Source organism: Danio rerio, chromosome 16 (assembly GCF_052040795.2).
Source record: "Danio rerio strain M-AB ecotype USA chromosome 16, GRCz13ab, whole genome shotgun sequence".
Taxonomy (NCBI): domain Eukaryota; kingdom Metazoa; phylum Chordata; class Actinopteri; order Cypriniformes; family Danionidae; genus Danio; species Danio rerio.
The window spans coordinates 11,118,984-11,133,226 of record NC_141036.1 but is presented as its reverse complement, the minus strand read 5'-3'; the positions used below and the strand labels follow the sequence as shown (position 1 = coordinate 11,133,226).

The window sequence follows — 14,243 nt, the reverse complement described above, 5'->3', positions numbered from 1 at the left end:
CATTGTCCTGTTAATCAAAAAATTAAGCTTTTGAATGTTGATGTGTGGTAGCTTTGAGTAGTTAAAAACGTTAGAAGCGATTACATTGCTAAAAGACAGATTAATTAAAAATCTGTTCAAGCATTTTTTATTTTTATTTTCCCTTAGTAAATATGTTGTTGAAAGTTTAAAGCCCCTTGTTCTTCACTGACTTTGTGACGAGGACAAAGTAAGTTAGTCTGTGAAAAAGCAGAGCAAAGTTTCCCTTTGGGAAGGGCAAACCTCTGCTAGTTTTTGCCAGGGGACTGAAGCCTTCATGAGTGTTTGTGTTTATAGAAGTGTAAAAAGCGGGCTTATTCTCCAGGGTCTGTATGTCATCATGTCCTTAAAAGCTTTTTGAGTGAGAAGATTCACTTATGTTCTGACATAAATACTGCTGGAATTATAATCCTTACTAATGCAGAGATACATACATATATATCTACATATATAGACTTATTTCCATTGCAGTTTAGCAAAGAATTAATGGTCCCAAAACATCTGTGATTTTTTTTTTTTTTTTTTTGGATTCTCAGAAGCTACAGAAATAAAAAATCTAAAACAAGAAATACATTGGGACTATTGTTTTACCTTAAAATGGTCTATATGATATATATTTCAATGATAAAAAACTGTCCAATATATTAAATATATTTTGAATTGTTAGAAGTTTGCAGAATATCATTTTTAATGGATTTTTAATGCAGCTTTTTATTAAAAGTAAATCTTTTTTTAAAACATAAAATAAAACTTGTACCAACCCCAAACATTTAATTAGTATATGAAACTAGCAGACATCACATTCACAGGCCATTGGCTGAACATCTGAAGCATAAGGTAGGCAAAATGAGAAGCCTCCTCGCTTTTACAGAATTTCTAAACGTTTCTTTGACATTTTTTAACCTGCCAGGAGACAAAACCCTTTTAAGACCAAACACAGTCAAATAAAGAAGAAAGCAGTCTTGTTTATAATAGTGAACATTAGAGCTTATCATGACATTCTAAATGCCACTACTCTTTAAAATATGTTTTCTTTCTGACATGATGCTGAACAAATCAAACGTTGATTGGTTGCTTTAAATGTCATTCAAGTCTGGCAGCTCTTAACCAATGATGACAACAAAGTCCAGACCTTCAGTCTTTAAAAGACTACAATGAAACTAACATCAGACCATCTGAAGTTATTAAACATAATCAGCTTATCATGTTAAATGTAAACAAAGAAACAAAGATTATAGACATACAAAGACGATCCACTCGCAATGTTACAAATAGGAAAAAGTGCAATGCTCACTTCCAGAACAGCTAATCGTCAATCTTTACAGGCTGGCAGTTCTGTGGGAGAGGGGTCTGGTCTATACAAATTGGTTTCCCTGCTGAAAAATTCAGCTTAAACCAGCCTAGGCTGGTTGGCTGGTTTTAGCTGGTTGACCAGGCTGGTTTTAGAGGGGTTTTGGCCATTTCCAGGCTGGTTTCCAGCCATTTTCAGCCTGGTCTTAGCTGGTCAGGCTGGAAAATTACCAGCCAAATCCAGCTAAAACCAGCTTGACCAGCCTGGTTTAAGCTGGACATAGCTGGTTTTGGCTGGACTCCCAGCTTGGCTAGGCCGGTCAAGCTGGTTTTAGCTGGTCATCTCCCAGCCTGACCAGCTAAGACCAGGCTGGAAATGGCTGGAAACCAGCCTGGAAATGGCCAAAACCCCTCTAAAACCAGCCTGGTCGACCAGCTAAAACCAGCCAACCAGCCTAGGCTGGTTTAAGCTGGATTTTTCAGCAGGATTGTTTATTATGTCAGTATTTTCTAACCACATCCTCTGGTTACCATTGAAACAGCTGAAGAAAAGATTGGTCTCTGAAATTGGTGTGAAATACTTGCAAATCTTTGTGCTTATGCAGTAACCTGAGCTAAACGGCAATACTCAGCCTGATCTCACGAGGAAACGTAAGTATTTTACGTTTTGTCAGTTTAGTGGCTTATTCGTATGGAAATGTATGATTTTAAAAAGGAAGCGTGGCACCTACTCCCACCCCTAAGCCCAACCGCCATTGGGTGATGAGCAAATTATACTAAATTGGTCGATTTAGATCGTACGAATTCATACAAATTATCCACTAAATAAAAAGTTATAAATTCCCGTGAGAGTGCATTGCAATAGTATGTTTTAAACAATTATAGCTTAAGCAACAAGAGTACTTCAGATTTTGTTTCTGACTTGAAATGTAATTTAAATGCAAATTCAGGACATATTTACCAAACACTGGAAAATTTAACGACAATGCACAAATGAATTTCCATATCACCCCCACCACAATAAGCGCAGCGCATATTGGCATTGTAGCAAATAAGCAAAGCTTAGGTGTGGGGGATCTATGCCTGGCACAATTTTTTTTTCTCTACCGCGGGTTAGGGGGGCAAGAGAAATTAGTGAGGGTGCTAAGAGAAGTATCAATAGCCATGATGTCAAAGTTAGCCTACTTCATAAAATATTTGTTTATATGTCATTCATTGGCCAATGAATATGCATATTCACAAAATTGGCAAGCCTAATATAAGTGACCAAAAGACAATGACAAACTTTTATATGAGAATCTTTTATATGCAAAGGTCTGAGACTTCAGAACTGGACAGCACTCATGTGCTCAGCTCATGCCATATATGAATATATTTGCGTAAGATTGTCCACAAGATGTACATTTTGACAACTTGTGTTTTTAAGAGTTCAGGTGCAAGGGGAACTGATAAAACTCTGTCTAAGGAAACTGAAATTGTGCTGGTATTACATTACTCACCCTAGTTTGTTCCAAGTCAGCTGTAAATCCCTAAAGAAAATAACACATTTGGCAAACAATATGCTCAAACTATGCATTATTCCAGTGTACCTAAATAAATAAGCGTGGAAAATATCTTGCACCTGGGTAGGCTGAATTTTCCAAAGTGTATGTGTGTGGATGAGTGTGTATGGATGTTTCACAGTTATGGGTTGCACTAGTAGGGTATAAAAATTTGCTGGATAAGTTGGCGGTTCATTTCGCTGTGACAACCTCAGATTAATAAAGTGACTAAGCCAAAAAGAATGTGAATGCATAAATATCTTACTACGATGCTCTCTGTAACACTTCCTCCTAGCAACAGCAACTGCAGCCATTTCAAGCGCAAGATTTAAAACGTTTTTTAAGGCATTAGCATAATTTAGGCAGTGCAAACATTAGTAAATTGCATTGTTTAATTCATTAAAAAAAAAAAAACTTCCCTCCCATAAAATTTAAATCTGACCATAAAACTCCAACAAATGCACATTCAGCAAGCTCAGAAAATAGCTGTGTTTGTGCCTTTTCGGTGCTACTCTAGTCTGAGCATCTTTAGTAAATACTGACAGTACTGCCCCAACTCTAGTTAGACAGTTTGTGCTAATGCAAGCTGTTAGAAAATATGGCCCTTACCCGAAGGCATTGCAAAGATAGCTACAGAGTGGACAAACTTTCCTTGTAAGGGGCTTTGATGCACTTGCTTATTAAGAGTATGCAAGCTTTTTATGTGCAGATGTGGCACCACCCTCACAGAGCCAATCAAATGTGCAGGCCAGTGTGATGTTCACTGAGCGTGAAGAAGCATGTCTGCCATCAGCAAGATCACTCTCTTCTCTTTTTTAGCCTCTCTCATTCTTTCATGAGTGGCTCATTTTACTTTAGCATAGCCATTAAGCTTTCCATCTAAACAGCTTTAGTAGTAATGACTCATATTGGAAGTACAGCAATGGTTAAAGGGTTTATTTCTGGACCAGAGGGAATCCCTGTCAGATCTTGTCTTCTCTGTCCAGCTATTAGTCCTGATGAATAACTCCAGGCAGTGTATAAACGGCTGTTACAGCTGCGACCATATCAATGCTGGCTGTTCAGTGCGTGATGTATGATTATGAGTGTGTCAATGACTTTTACACATGTCGATGCAACCAGAAAAATGGCTTTTTGATCTGGCATGAGGGTGTATCTGTGTGCGTGACTCTAAAGCGACTGACCTTAAAACCCTGAGTGCTTGTTGAAGAGCAGATAACAGTGAACACTTCTGCACACTGATTGAGTGAACACTGAATGAGTGTGCGTGTATGTGACCTTCCTTGTGCCATCTGTTATGCTGTGAGATAGAGAACAGGGTAGATCTAGGCCTCAAAAGTACAGATTAAATAATCTGATTACGGCACATTGGGATTAGCTGCCTGAATCTCCATCACAAATGAGCCAGACTCACTTTGCACACTACCTTTTATACCTAAAAACAGGATTAAAGCTTTTTGAAAGACTAAACCATATGGAAGACTAGATTTATGTGGGACATTTAATTTTAAAATCCGAATAGAGATATCTCAATGATTTGGAATATTGCCTTTTTATTTTTGTATTTTAGAAAGAATTATAAAAAATGTAAATAAATTAAGTAGGGATGCTGTGATCAGGATTTCTGCAGCCGATATTGAGTAACGATTCCTTGTCATGGGGATCGGTCGATACTAAGTACCAATTCTTATGCTTTAAGCTTTATCCTGCATAAAGCACATTTTGAATCTAAGTTTGACATTTAAGTGAAGACCTCTCCTTACATAATATAATAGGCGAATTAGGAGAATAGGAGAAAATAGAAGAAATGAAGGATCTTGCATATAATCGCTTAAACGTCTCTTTTAGCCATTTAGTACAGTCATATGATAAGAAGCAGCTTTACAGAAAAAAAATAGATAAAACAGATAAAAATTTGCAAGACAAATGATTAACTATGCAATTTGGTATCATTGCAAATGAAAGGAATTTAACGTGAAAAGGTTTGGAGTGCATATTTGATGCTCGCAGCTAGGCTTGGGCGGTAATACGGTAATATGGTATACCGCGAGATCTAAAAATAGCAACTGTGTCAGTTTATATAACGTTATACCGTCATAAAAAACAATGCACTTATATATGAGACAAGTATTAAATAATATTATTTATTTAATGCCTAAAATGCGTAAGCGTGATTGTCATCACGGGACAGTGTGGAGGAGAAAGAGAGAGATAGGTGAGGTAAGATGGCGACTCGCGCACCAGGTGACCTGGTCTCGAAAAAAAACACAACCTCTGCAGTTAGGCTGTATTTCCGTTATCGACTGAATGAGTAGGGAGACGTGGTAAACACGAACTAGAGGTCTGAATTCCTGCTGCTGTACCGCGGGAGCCAACCAGATTTCTTGCGGTGCGGGAGCTGATAATCAGGGACTAAGCCGAAGGAAAATGAATAAATGAATGAATGAATGAATGAATTTGGCATAGCCTGGCCAAAATCAATTGTTTTCAATAAACATCATTAAATCATTAAATAACCTTTTCAAGAGTTCACACTTAGCTGATTAATGATTATAAAGCTTGTTTGGCATGCTGTCCCGGGAGAGAGCCCTGAGCTCATGAGATCCTCGAGCCCAGGGTTCCCTCCCGTTGCAAGGCGGGAGGGGAGTTTGAGCTCAGGTAGATCTCGAGAACTCCCCTGCTGTAGTAAACGATGAACATTAAGTGATTGCTCTTGGAGATAACTACATACTAGAAGCATATCTATGGTGCCGATTTGGATTAGTCAATTAACTTAATTTGCATGTTTTTGGACAACCGGGGACCCCGGGGGAAACCCACGTGAGCACGGGGAGAAAGTGCAAACTCCACACAGAAATGTCTGCTGGCTTGGTAAAGCCTGGAACCAGAGACATTCTTGCTGTGAGGCAACAGTGCTACGCACTGGGCCACCGTGTCACCCATCTAGGAAGAAGGAGGAGTAGGGGTGGAAGGGGGGACTCTTCAAAACGAAGATAGCAGTGGAATGAAACCCAGGGTATTTATAGTAGTTTAGGAGTCATCTGATTGGAGCGTAGTGAATTGGATAATGCGGATCCAGCCGCTAGCAATCATAAGCACGTGATCCTCTCGAAATTAGTTTATACATAAACTTCACTTAATGTGGCATCTCTAAACTGTTGTCTATAGCTTTAAATAGTGTGAGCCCTTTATGTTTCAGTTGATTCTGACTAGCTGTCAGCGAGTTTTTAATTACTAGCTAAAATAACATTATGAAACTGATTCCAATGATATGGTTTCCCTAAATCTTTATCATTATAGCTGTGATCTGATCTGTTGTTTTACATTCAACACAATGTCTTTATCATTATTATCTTTATAGTTACATTGCTTGGTGTGAACAGCCCTTTATGTAGCCTTTTAAGTCTTGGGCCCTGAATCCAGAAATTTGGCTGGTTTAGGCCAATGGAAAAAAACATGATCAGTTAAGAGTAATAAGATTAAACCATTCCAAATGCTGAAACCTTTTAATTCCTTTTCCCAGAATCTTCATGCAACCCCCACAGATTAAAGGAGTGAGGAAAATTTTATTGGGTCGGCGCTTTCTAAAATTAACTTTAAACAAAATCTATAATCCTTCTTGTTACAGTATTACCTCTATATCCCCTCCTGTCCATTATACTATCCTTCCATCTGTCCAAACTTCATCCACTGAGCTCAGCTTTGCCAGCGTACGGGGCATCTGTGTGCATGTTCTTGATTGGAACACTAAATTACTGCCCTAAACTACAGCCTCAGCAGGACACACAGATGCTTCACGTCTCGAAAGGGTTGTCTGAGGATTCCTCTCTTAATTCTGTCTCCACTCAGATAAATGCTACACAGTTTCACCACATTTACCTCCTAAATCAGCATGCACTCACATTCTCTGTGACGTCTGACTCTTATTGTTCATCGCAGCTGGTTAAAGTCAACAGTCAGCTGTGCTACAGAATTCCCTCTATCAGAATAGACTGTTCTGTCTCTGCTCCTTCCCCAACAAAGGATCGAATGAATAAATGATGGCGTGGTGTGGATGTGGAACCTGAACCTAGCTCTCTACACAGACCTGAGGGGCCAGTTACACTACATCAACACTGAGGACAGAGAGAGAGAGGGTAATCTGACCTTCAGTATTCGCTCCACTCACAGACGTGGTCATCAGACCTAACAGATCTAATCCAAACCACTTAATGCTGAAGTCTGTTATTTGTTTTGCTTCAGTAAGCTAATTCTACGTTGAATTAAAAGTGTAAATAGAGTTCAGATGTTAAACAACACACTGAACATTCGGTCTTCATTTACTCAACCTTCACTTTTTGAGTTTCACAAAAAAAGTTACGTTTTGAAAGAAGCTGGAAACCACTTCTATTTTGTTTTTCATACTATGAAACTTAATAGTTACAGGATTCCAACATTTTTCAACATATATTCTTTTGTGTTGAACTCAAATAGGAAACTAAATAAGGTATTAAACCACTTGAGAATGAGTAATAAGTGAAAACATTTTAATTTTTGGGTGAACTATCCATAGAAATCCCTTAATCTTCCTAAATGTTGACCAATTTGAGTGAGTTGAGCTGTATGGTTTAGGATGGGTTAACTATGTAAAAGAGAAAGTCAACAAGCTACCGACATATCATGCCACAGTAGGCCTGTGTATCTTTCAAAGGCAGCTATACGCTCCATCTATTGATTATGTGCCCAACAGAAGGTCAAAAGCGAACATCCGGATCTTATACAGGATGCAGGATCAATTATTCAAACCTTACTATATAAGATTTGATTCTGATTGATTAATTTTATTATTATTGATTACATTTAAACACTATTTAATAAATAAATGAGAAATTACATGTTCTTATTTTTTTTCTATTTTTAATATTTACTTAATTTAATTATTTGGTATTAGTGACAATTTTACACTTTGGCAAATTTTTGGCTCATTTATTTTTGTACTTAAGATTTCATTGCTCAATTTAACATGCAATATTTAAAAATGTTTTTTTTTACACCATCAGATCAAGTTTTCCATCATCCATTTTTCCCACGATTTACAGAAAACACTCAGTAAAGTGTCATTAAGTGCATTCAGTGTCCTTTATTCACAGCGCAGCTCCAAAATAACTTATTGTCATTTCAAATATTTATTTTATTCTTTAAACCACTAGGTTTTACTATTTGTCTCTTTAAAATATTTTTTAAATAAAACAAGATGTAACATTATGACATTTCTTTATATAATAATAATAAGTGCAGGTCAGAATAAATATGGTTTGATTTTTCTTTCAATACTTCATCCTTATTTTCATCTTTTACTTACACAAATACCAGATTTAATCCCACTTTATTTGGCATATAATATATATATAATGTGTATATATAATTCTTAGATTAATTTGATAAGAACAGCAAATTAGAAATCTTGTCGTTGACATATAACTATATGCTTTTATAGTTTATTATAAATCATATATGATAAATTATTATATAAATTTTTCAGCCTGATCTCATGAGAAAATATAAGTACTTTACGTTTTGCCAGTTTAGTGGCTAACGAGTGGCTACGAGTTCAGTCATATGAAATATATATGATTTTATAAAGTGGCATCCAACCCCACCCCAACCCCACCCCTAACCCCAACCGTCATTGGGTGATGAGCAAATCGTACTAATATGTACGATTAGCCACTAAATCAAAAAGTTACGAATTGCAGTGAGATTGTGTTGGATTTTTTTCTGCTAATTCGTGTTTATCCTTGCATACATTATAATTATTTACTGATTCCTGAAACCAAATTAAAATCCCAATTAAAGCTACCAGTATCAGTTCAAAGTCTCACTCTGTACTGAAGCCAAATCTGGAGCTCATCTAACAAACTAGTACACCCAAATTTATGTTATAGAAAAATATTAAATACAAATTTTAAGAAGAGGAAAAATCAAAAAAGGCAAAAAAAAAAAATAAATCAAACATTCATTTGAAATTTTGTAGGTTTTAATTATTTTTGCAATTTCTTGCTTAAATTTTATTGTATTTAATTTTAATTTAATATTGAATTTAATTTCAAAGTCTAAATATGTTTGGTGACTAGAATATTATTTTAATAAATATATCTGTTTAATAAATCTGTTTTGTTTAAATGCACCAAAATACATTGCCTATATTCACTGAGAAATGGAAAAAAAATATTCATTTTCAAAATAGGGCTACTCAATTATGCTCTTTTCTATCAATCGCAATACCATCCAATAGAAGTTTGAATTGACCTTTTCTACAATTCTACCAAATCAAGCACTTCATTATGACCTTAATAGTGACTCATTCCACTTCGCAGAACCCTCTGCGTCCTCATCCTTGGTCACTGGTTGTCTGTACCATCTGTATCCAGGTAACTCTGCCCACTCACACTCTAGAAACACAAGCTCTGCCAGGCTAATTACATGTAACAGGATCTATCTCTCTTCCTCCCCCTCATCCCATCCCAGCTATTCTGTCCTGCCGCAGCACACCCCGCCCCAGCCATTCCTCCCCTCCCACAGGCACACCTGCATACACTCACTGACTGGTGCATGATCACGTGTCTAACTAAATACACACTTTTAATATCAATGCTGTTCTTTCCATGTGTGTGCCTCTCTATCAGTCTGATTAAATTGGTTTAGACTGCATTTACATAAATTGATCATCTTTAAAGACAAATAATAATAATAATAATAAATTATGGTACATCTACACAGCTTTTATCTAAAAACGAACACCTTTTAGTATTCATTTTAACAACAATAGGTTTGCAAACGTTTAAAAGTAGGTATCGGAGGGCATATTTTCCAAACAATACGAGTGCTACCTCTACAAAAACATGATTTTGTGTCAGTACATGACGATTAAATCAACACAGGGTGGGCTGCAGGATTGTGTGCACAGGTATGGAGTGATTCTTTTAAAAATTACCTCGCCAACTACTGGTCTGGGGTGCATATTACAACGTTTTTAGTCATATTATAGGATCTCTGTGAAAAAGGTGGTTTTGAAAACAATCTTGCCTTTGAGATTTATGCAAAAGAAAAACTTGCAAATCATCCAAGTTGTTATAATGGTGGGCTAACATTCTTGTGGGTGTTCATGTCTCAGCTGCTCCTTTCAAATGGCAAAATAAGTTTTAATTTAATAAATTAAAGTAAGCTACATTATTTATTAAAAAATTTATATAAGTTAACAGATGTATTCATTTATTATTTAAAATAAATGTGTGAGGGTAATATGTGATGTTATTTGTGTATCAATATGTGTCATTACACTGAAAAAATGACGTAAAGATGATTTCTTGGATTGATAAAACTTTTTTTAAGTTAAGTTGTTGTAAACTAATTATTTGGGCTGAATTTAAACAAGCGAATTAGGTTGAACATTATTTACATTTAATTTGTTTTTGTTTTTAAGTTCAACACAAAATAAATATTTGCAACAATTTTGCAGACATATTTTTTCAGTGTATTTGCACTCTCATGCTGCTTTAACCTTTATACTTTATTTCTGTTTGGAATAATGACAGTCCTTCTCACCTCTCACTTTTACTGCACTGTTTTCATAGTGAAATGTAAAAGGTGTTATTGTGTTTATGCTTTTTTTCCTAACATGATCTTGTGTTCTACATAAGGAGGGAAAAGGTGACATGCACCACATAAGGATAGCGGAAAAGTATCATTACTATTCCTTTAAGAGCACATCCAAATCCCCTAACAGACATGACCTCGGTGAACTTTACTTCATTTCATCTATTCGCTTTCCGTATCCACATGTCGTGCCTATCAGAAGCCGGTAACGGGAATTTCCACTCGCGTGGCTCCGCCTCGTGTTTGACGCAGAAAGCGGCCTATAGGGAATAAAGCAGCTGGGATGATGATAATGGTGGTGCATTGCCACGAGCATCACTGCGACAGCAACCGGCACGGTGCGCCGCAACGCCGTTAACCAAACGGCTAACAAAGTTAAAGACACCTGCGTAAAACTAACCAACACGTCTGTCACCTTCCATCCCCATTTAACCAGGTAAAAACTCGCACGCGAGCTCTCGGATTTATGCGTGACTTGACAAAACTGTCTGCGTAATCATTTTTCCTACAGCGCGAGTCATCAGTTTTTGACGCATTCGCCGCAGCGCGTCTGTGACATTCAGTTCCGCGACGGCTCGTGTTGCTGCGACTCCTTTCTGCGCATTCGCCGGTCTCTCCGCGTCCCTGGCAACGGCTACAGTACATCAGCTGTTCAGCACCGGCATTTTCCCCGCGCTCCGCTGTGCACAGCTCCGGGATGCACCCGCGTACTCACCCCGTCATAGTTATACGGACACTGCGTTCCGAAAAGACGAGCGAGACAAAAACACATCAATGCTTTTGCGTGAAACTTTTGCACCAAATTGCGCACCTCCTTTTGACATTCGTTTAACCTCATCGCAGTTACACACTGTACTTGAGTGATTCTCCACGAGCCGCAACCCAGGTTCGACCTTTCGTGACATTATTCAGAACTGAACCTATTAAATCTGTCCTGCCAGTCATTACCCGCACGAGGTTATGTCACAGATGCAGGAAATAAGCCGGTTTGAGCACAGATTCCCGGTAACCGCATTATGACGCATGGACTTCAGAGATGAACCGGCGCTTAGGTGTGTGTGTCTGTGTGTGTGTGTGTGTGTGTGTGTGTGTGTGTGTGTGTGTGTGTGTGTGTGTGTGTGTGTATGTGTGTGCAGCAGACACTTAAACACTCAGCACAGAAACATGATTCAAATTCATTTAAGTGCATCCAGATTACATGTTAAGAACAGAAGACGCGGTGCGACAGGACAGTACAGAGGGAAGGATGGACCACCGAACCTCACATATACATTAAAACTGCCGTAAAACACATTAAAGCAACATTTGAACAACTTTTGAGCATACAATAAGTGCGAATAGACTCCACTCAGTCATCAGGCAAATGCAGCATTACGCATCGCTGTCCTTTATAAAGTCTCTGACTCAACATGATTAAAATGGCACGTGAAGGTTACTGAAATAACCGTCTGTATATTATCATTCATACAGCACCGACACGCGCATAGAAAACAGCTGAACCGGGCTCTGCGTCTCCGCTAACTATGACGACAGTATTCTGAAAGTTTGAAAAAGCAGTTCCGGTAAATTCAATGCTAACTATTGAAATAAAGACCAATGAGCTCAAAATAATACCGTATATTGTTAACGTATGACCGCAGAACACTCTGTCCCGTCAGTTTGTCGCAGTCTGGAAATCCGCATTTAAGTCAATGTCATTCAGTCACTTTATATCTGACAGGACATGACGCCGCAGAATTTAAAGTAAGCACAATATAAAGTTTAACCTCTTGGAGAACAATGTTTTAACGCATTCTTTTCTCTGTGATGCAGTAGATGAGGAATCGGTCTTACCCCCATGGTTGCGCAGTCAGTCCGCTCCTTTCAGGTGAGAGTGATGGAGAAAGTGACAGCCTTTCACGAAGAGAGAATGTCAGTCATGAAATATAATCTTTAGAAACACAAAACACTTGCTTTAAAACTTGGTCTTAGTTCTTTACCTCGGCTAAGGGAACTAAGGCGCGTAATTTCAGATCAGGGTATGACAGAAGTTACTCGTTGCAACATTAATTTAAGGAACCTGCCAAATTTGTTAAGGTTAAAACTAAATGTTCAAAGCAAATTCGACGGCGAGGCAGTGCATTTCGCAGGGATGCCGGTCTCGTGCACTGCTCTTGTTAGTTGCGATAAAGCCGGCAAAACTAAGAAGCCGCACTGCCGCCTTTTATGGTCTGGTGTCCCTCCGCGGCACAGCCGGCTGCCGCACCACTCCGCCTAGAAAGAAGCGCCGGTGGATGTGAGGGATGCGCTTATCCAACTGACCGACCTCATAAACGAGTACCACACGAGAAACGCCCACATTTACGCTCTCATCCAATAGACGGACGGACACCTTAATATCGACGCGCAGTCTGTCCAACCAACGCGCAGGCAGCAGGCACAGCCCACCAATCGGATTTGGCCAAAGCTCCTCCTGTGGTACTGCAGAATTCCAAAGGTGACAGTCGCGCAGCATCACCGCGTGCTCTAAGAAAATCGCGTTTTTGATAAAACGGACTAACAATAAGCTAAGTCATAATCGGCGTGATTGCATGATTGATGTACTGTAAACGTGTCTGGTTGGTTTCTTTCTTTGATTTTTGTTATGTGTATCAAATTTGGTGTCAGAGAATGAGCGCACTGCTGCAGTTCTAGCCGACACTGCAGTAGGCCTTAAGCACACTGTGTTCATGTCTGTTATAAACTGAACTGACAGTACCATATCGCTGTAACAATGAACACATGTTTTAATACATCCTAATATTTTATATATAGAGTATTGTGATTTTAAATAGATCTTAAATAGATTTGAACGTTCCAGTTTTGCTCTCTTCATTATGTGTGGTGCATGTTTTTTAGTATTTGATAGTTTTGTGTGTGTAAAAGAGTGTGTATTTGATTTATTTATTTATTTTTTTTGTAAATAATTAATGATGAGATGTTTAAATAAGAAAGCAAACGCCTCTATGCATCATTTTAAATACAAATGCATTACTTCCTATCTTCTTTGTCTGTTTTCTCTTTCCTCTTCTATGGCGAACACATTTTCCCATTTGATCTACATTTATTAACATGCGTTATTGTTATTGTACTGCTATGTATGAAGACACATTAGTTTTGTTATTTCAGAATACTATATATATACCATGATAAGGTTGACTTTTTAAAGGTTTACTGATTGAATTAGTAACTGATAAATGCACACAATAGTAGTCTACAAATAAAAGAAGATAGAGAGAAAGAGACAGAATCAAATTATGACCTTATAGGCTCAATGACCCTAGAAAGGTCAAGCGTATAATTAGACATGTTGTTACCTTTAAATAATACAGATTGCCTTTAAAAGGGATAGTTTGCCCAAATTAGCTTTAATTGGCTCAGGCTCACCCTCAAAACGTAGGATGACCTTTTTCCTCGGTAATACATTAAAAATGATTTTTTAGCTAAAACCATGGGCCATGGTGAGCCATAAAAAGAAAATCAATGTATACTGGCACTTTTAGAGTCAATAAAACACATACAAGTAAAGCAAAATTAATTCCCAAGGTTACTGATGATATACTGAGGTTTTATTAGCAGGAATTTATTTGCAACATCATTACCCATAATCCACAGCCTCTGCAAAGGATGCTGAGCCTGGTCTCCTGTAGCATATTGAAGGATGTGTGGGTGCACACTCAAACATGAGCTGATGCTGTTTGAGTGTGCTGCAACTTATAAATTAACTTATAAACAAACAGC

General features: G+C 37.9%; 1 protein-coding gene and 1 long non-coding RNA gene across 4 annotated transcripts in view; one reads left to right on the top strand and one right to left on the bottom strand.

The window, feature by feature from the left end:
* atp1a3b (ATPase Na+/K+ transporting subunit alpha 3b) overlaps nt 1-12,768 on the bottom strand; it is a 44,085-nt gene extending 31,317 nt beyond the window's left edge. Inside the window, exons 1-2 of one of the 2 annotated variants that reach the window (XR_015510616.1) lie at nt 12,464-12,766; nt 12,318-12,377 (exon numbers count right to left, since the gene is read on the bottom strand). Coding sequence is in view for 1 of the 2 variants with exons in the window: in NM_131685.2 (NP_571760.2) it covers nt 12,318-12,323 (6 nt within the window). In the remaining variant the exon portion in view is untranslated. 2 annotated transcript variants of the gene reach the window in all.
* On the top strand, nt 141-5,698 carry LOC147840179 (uncharacterized). 2 transcript variants are annotated; one of them, XR_015511046.1, is made up of 3 exons: nt 141-1,416; nt 1,795-2,972; nt 3,936-5,698. It is a non-coding gene; the product is annotated as an uncharacterized LOC147840179 (long non-coding RNA). The 2 variants fall into 2 exon arrangements; XR_015511047.1 differs by having other exon boundaries at nt 545-1,422.
* Nucleotides 12,769-14,243: the final 1,475 nt, after the last annotated feature.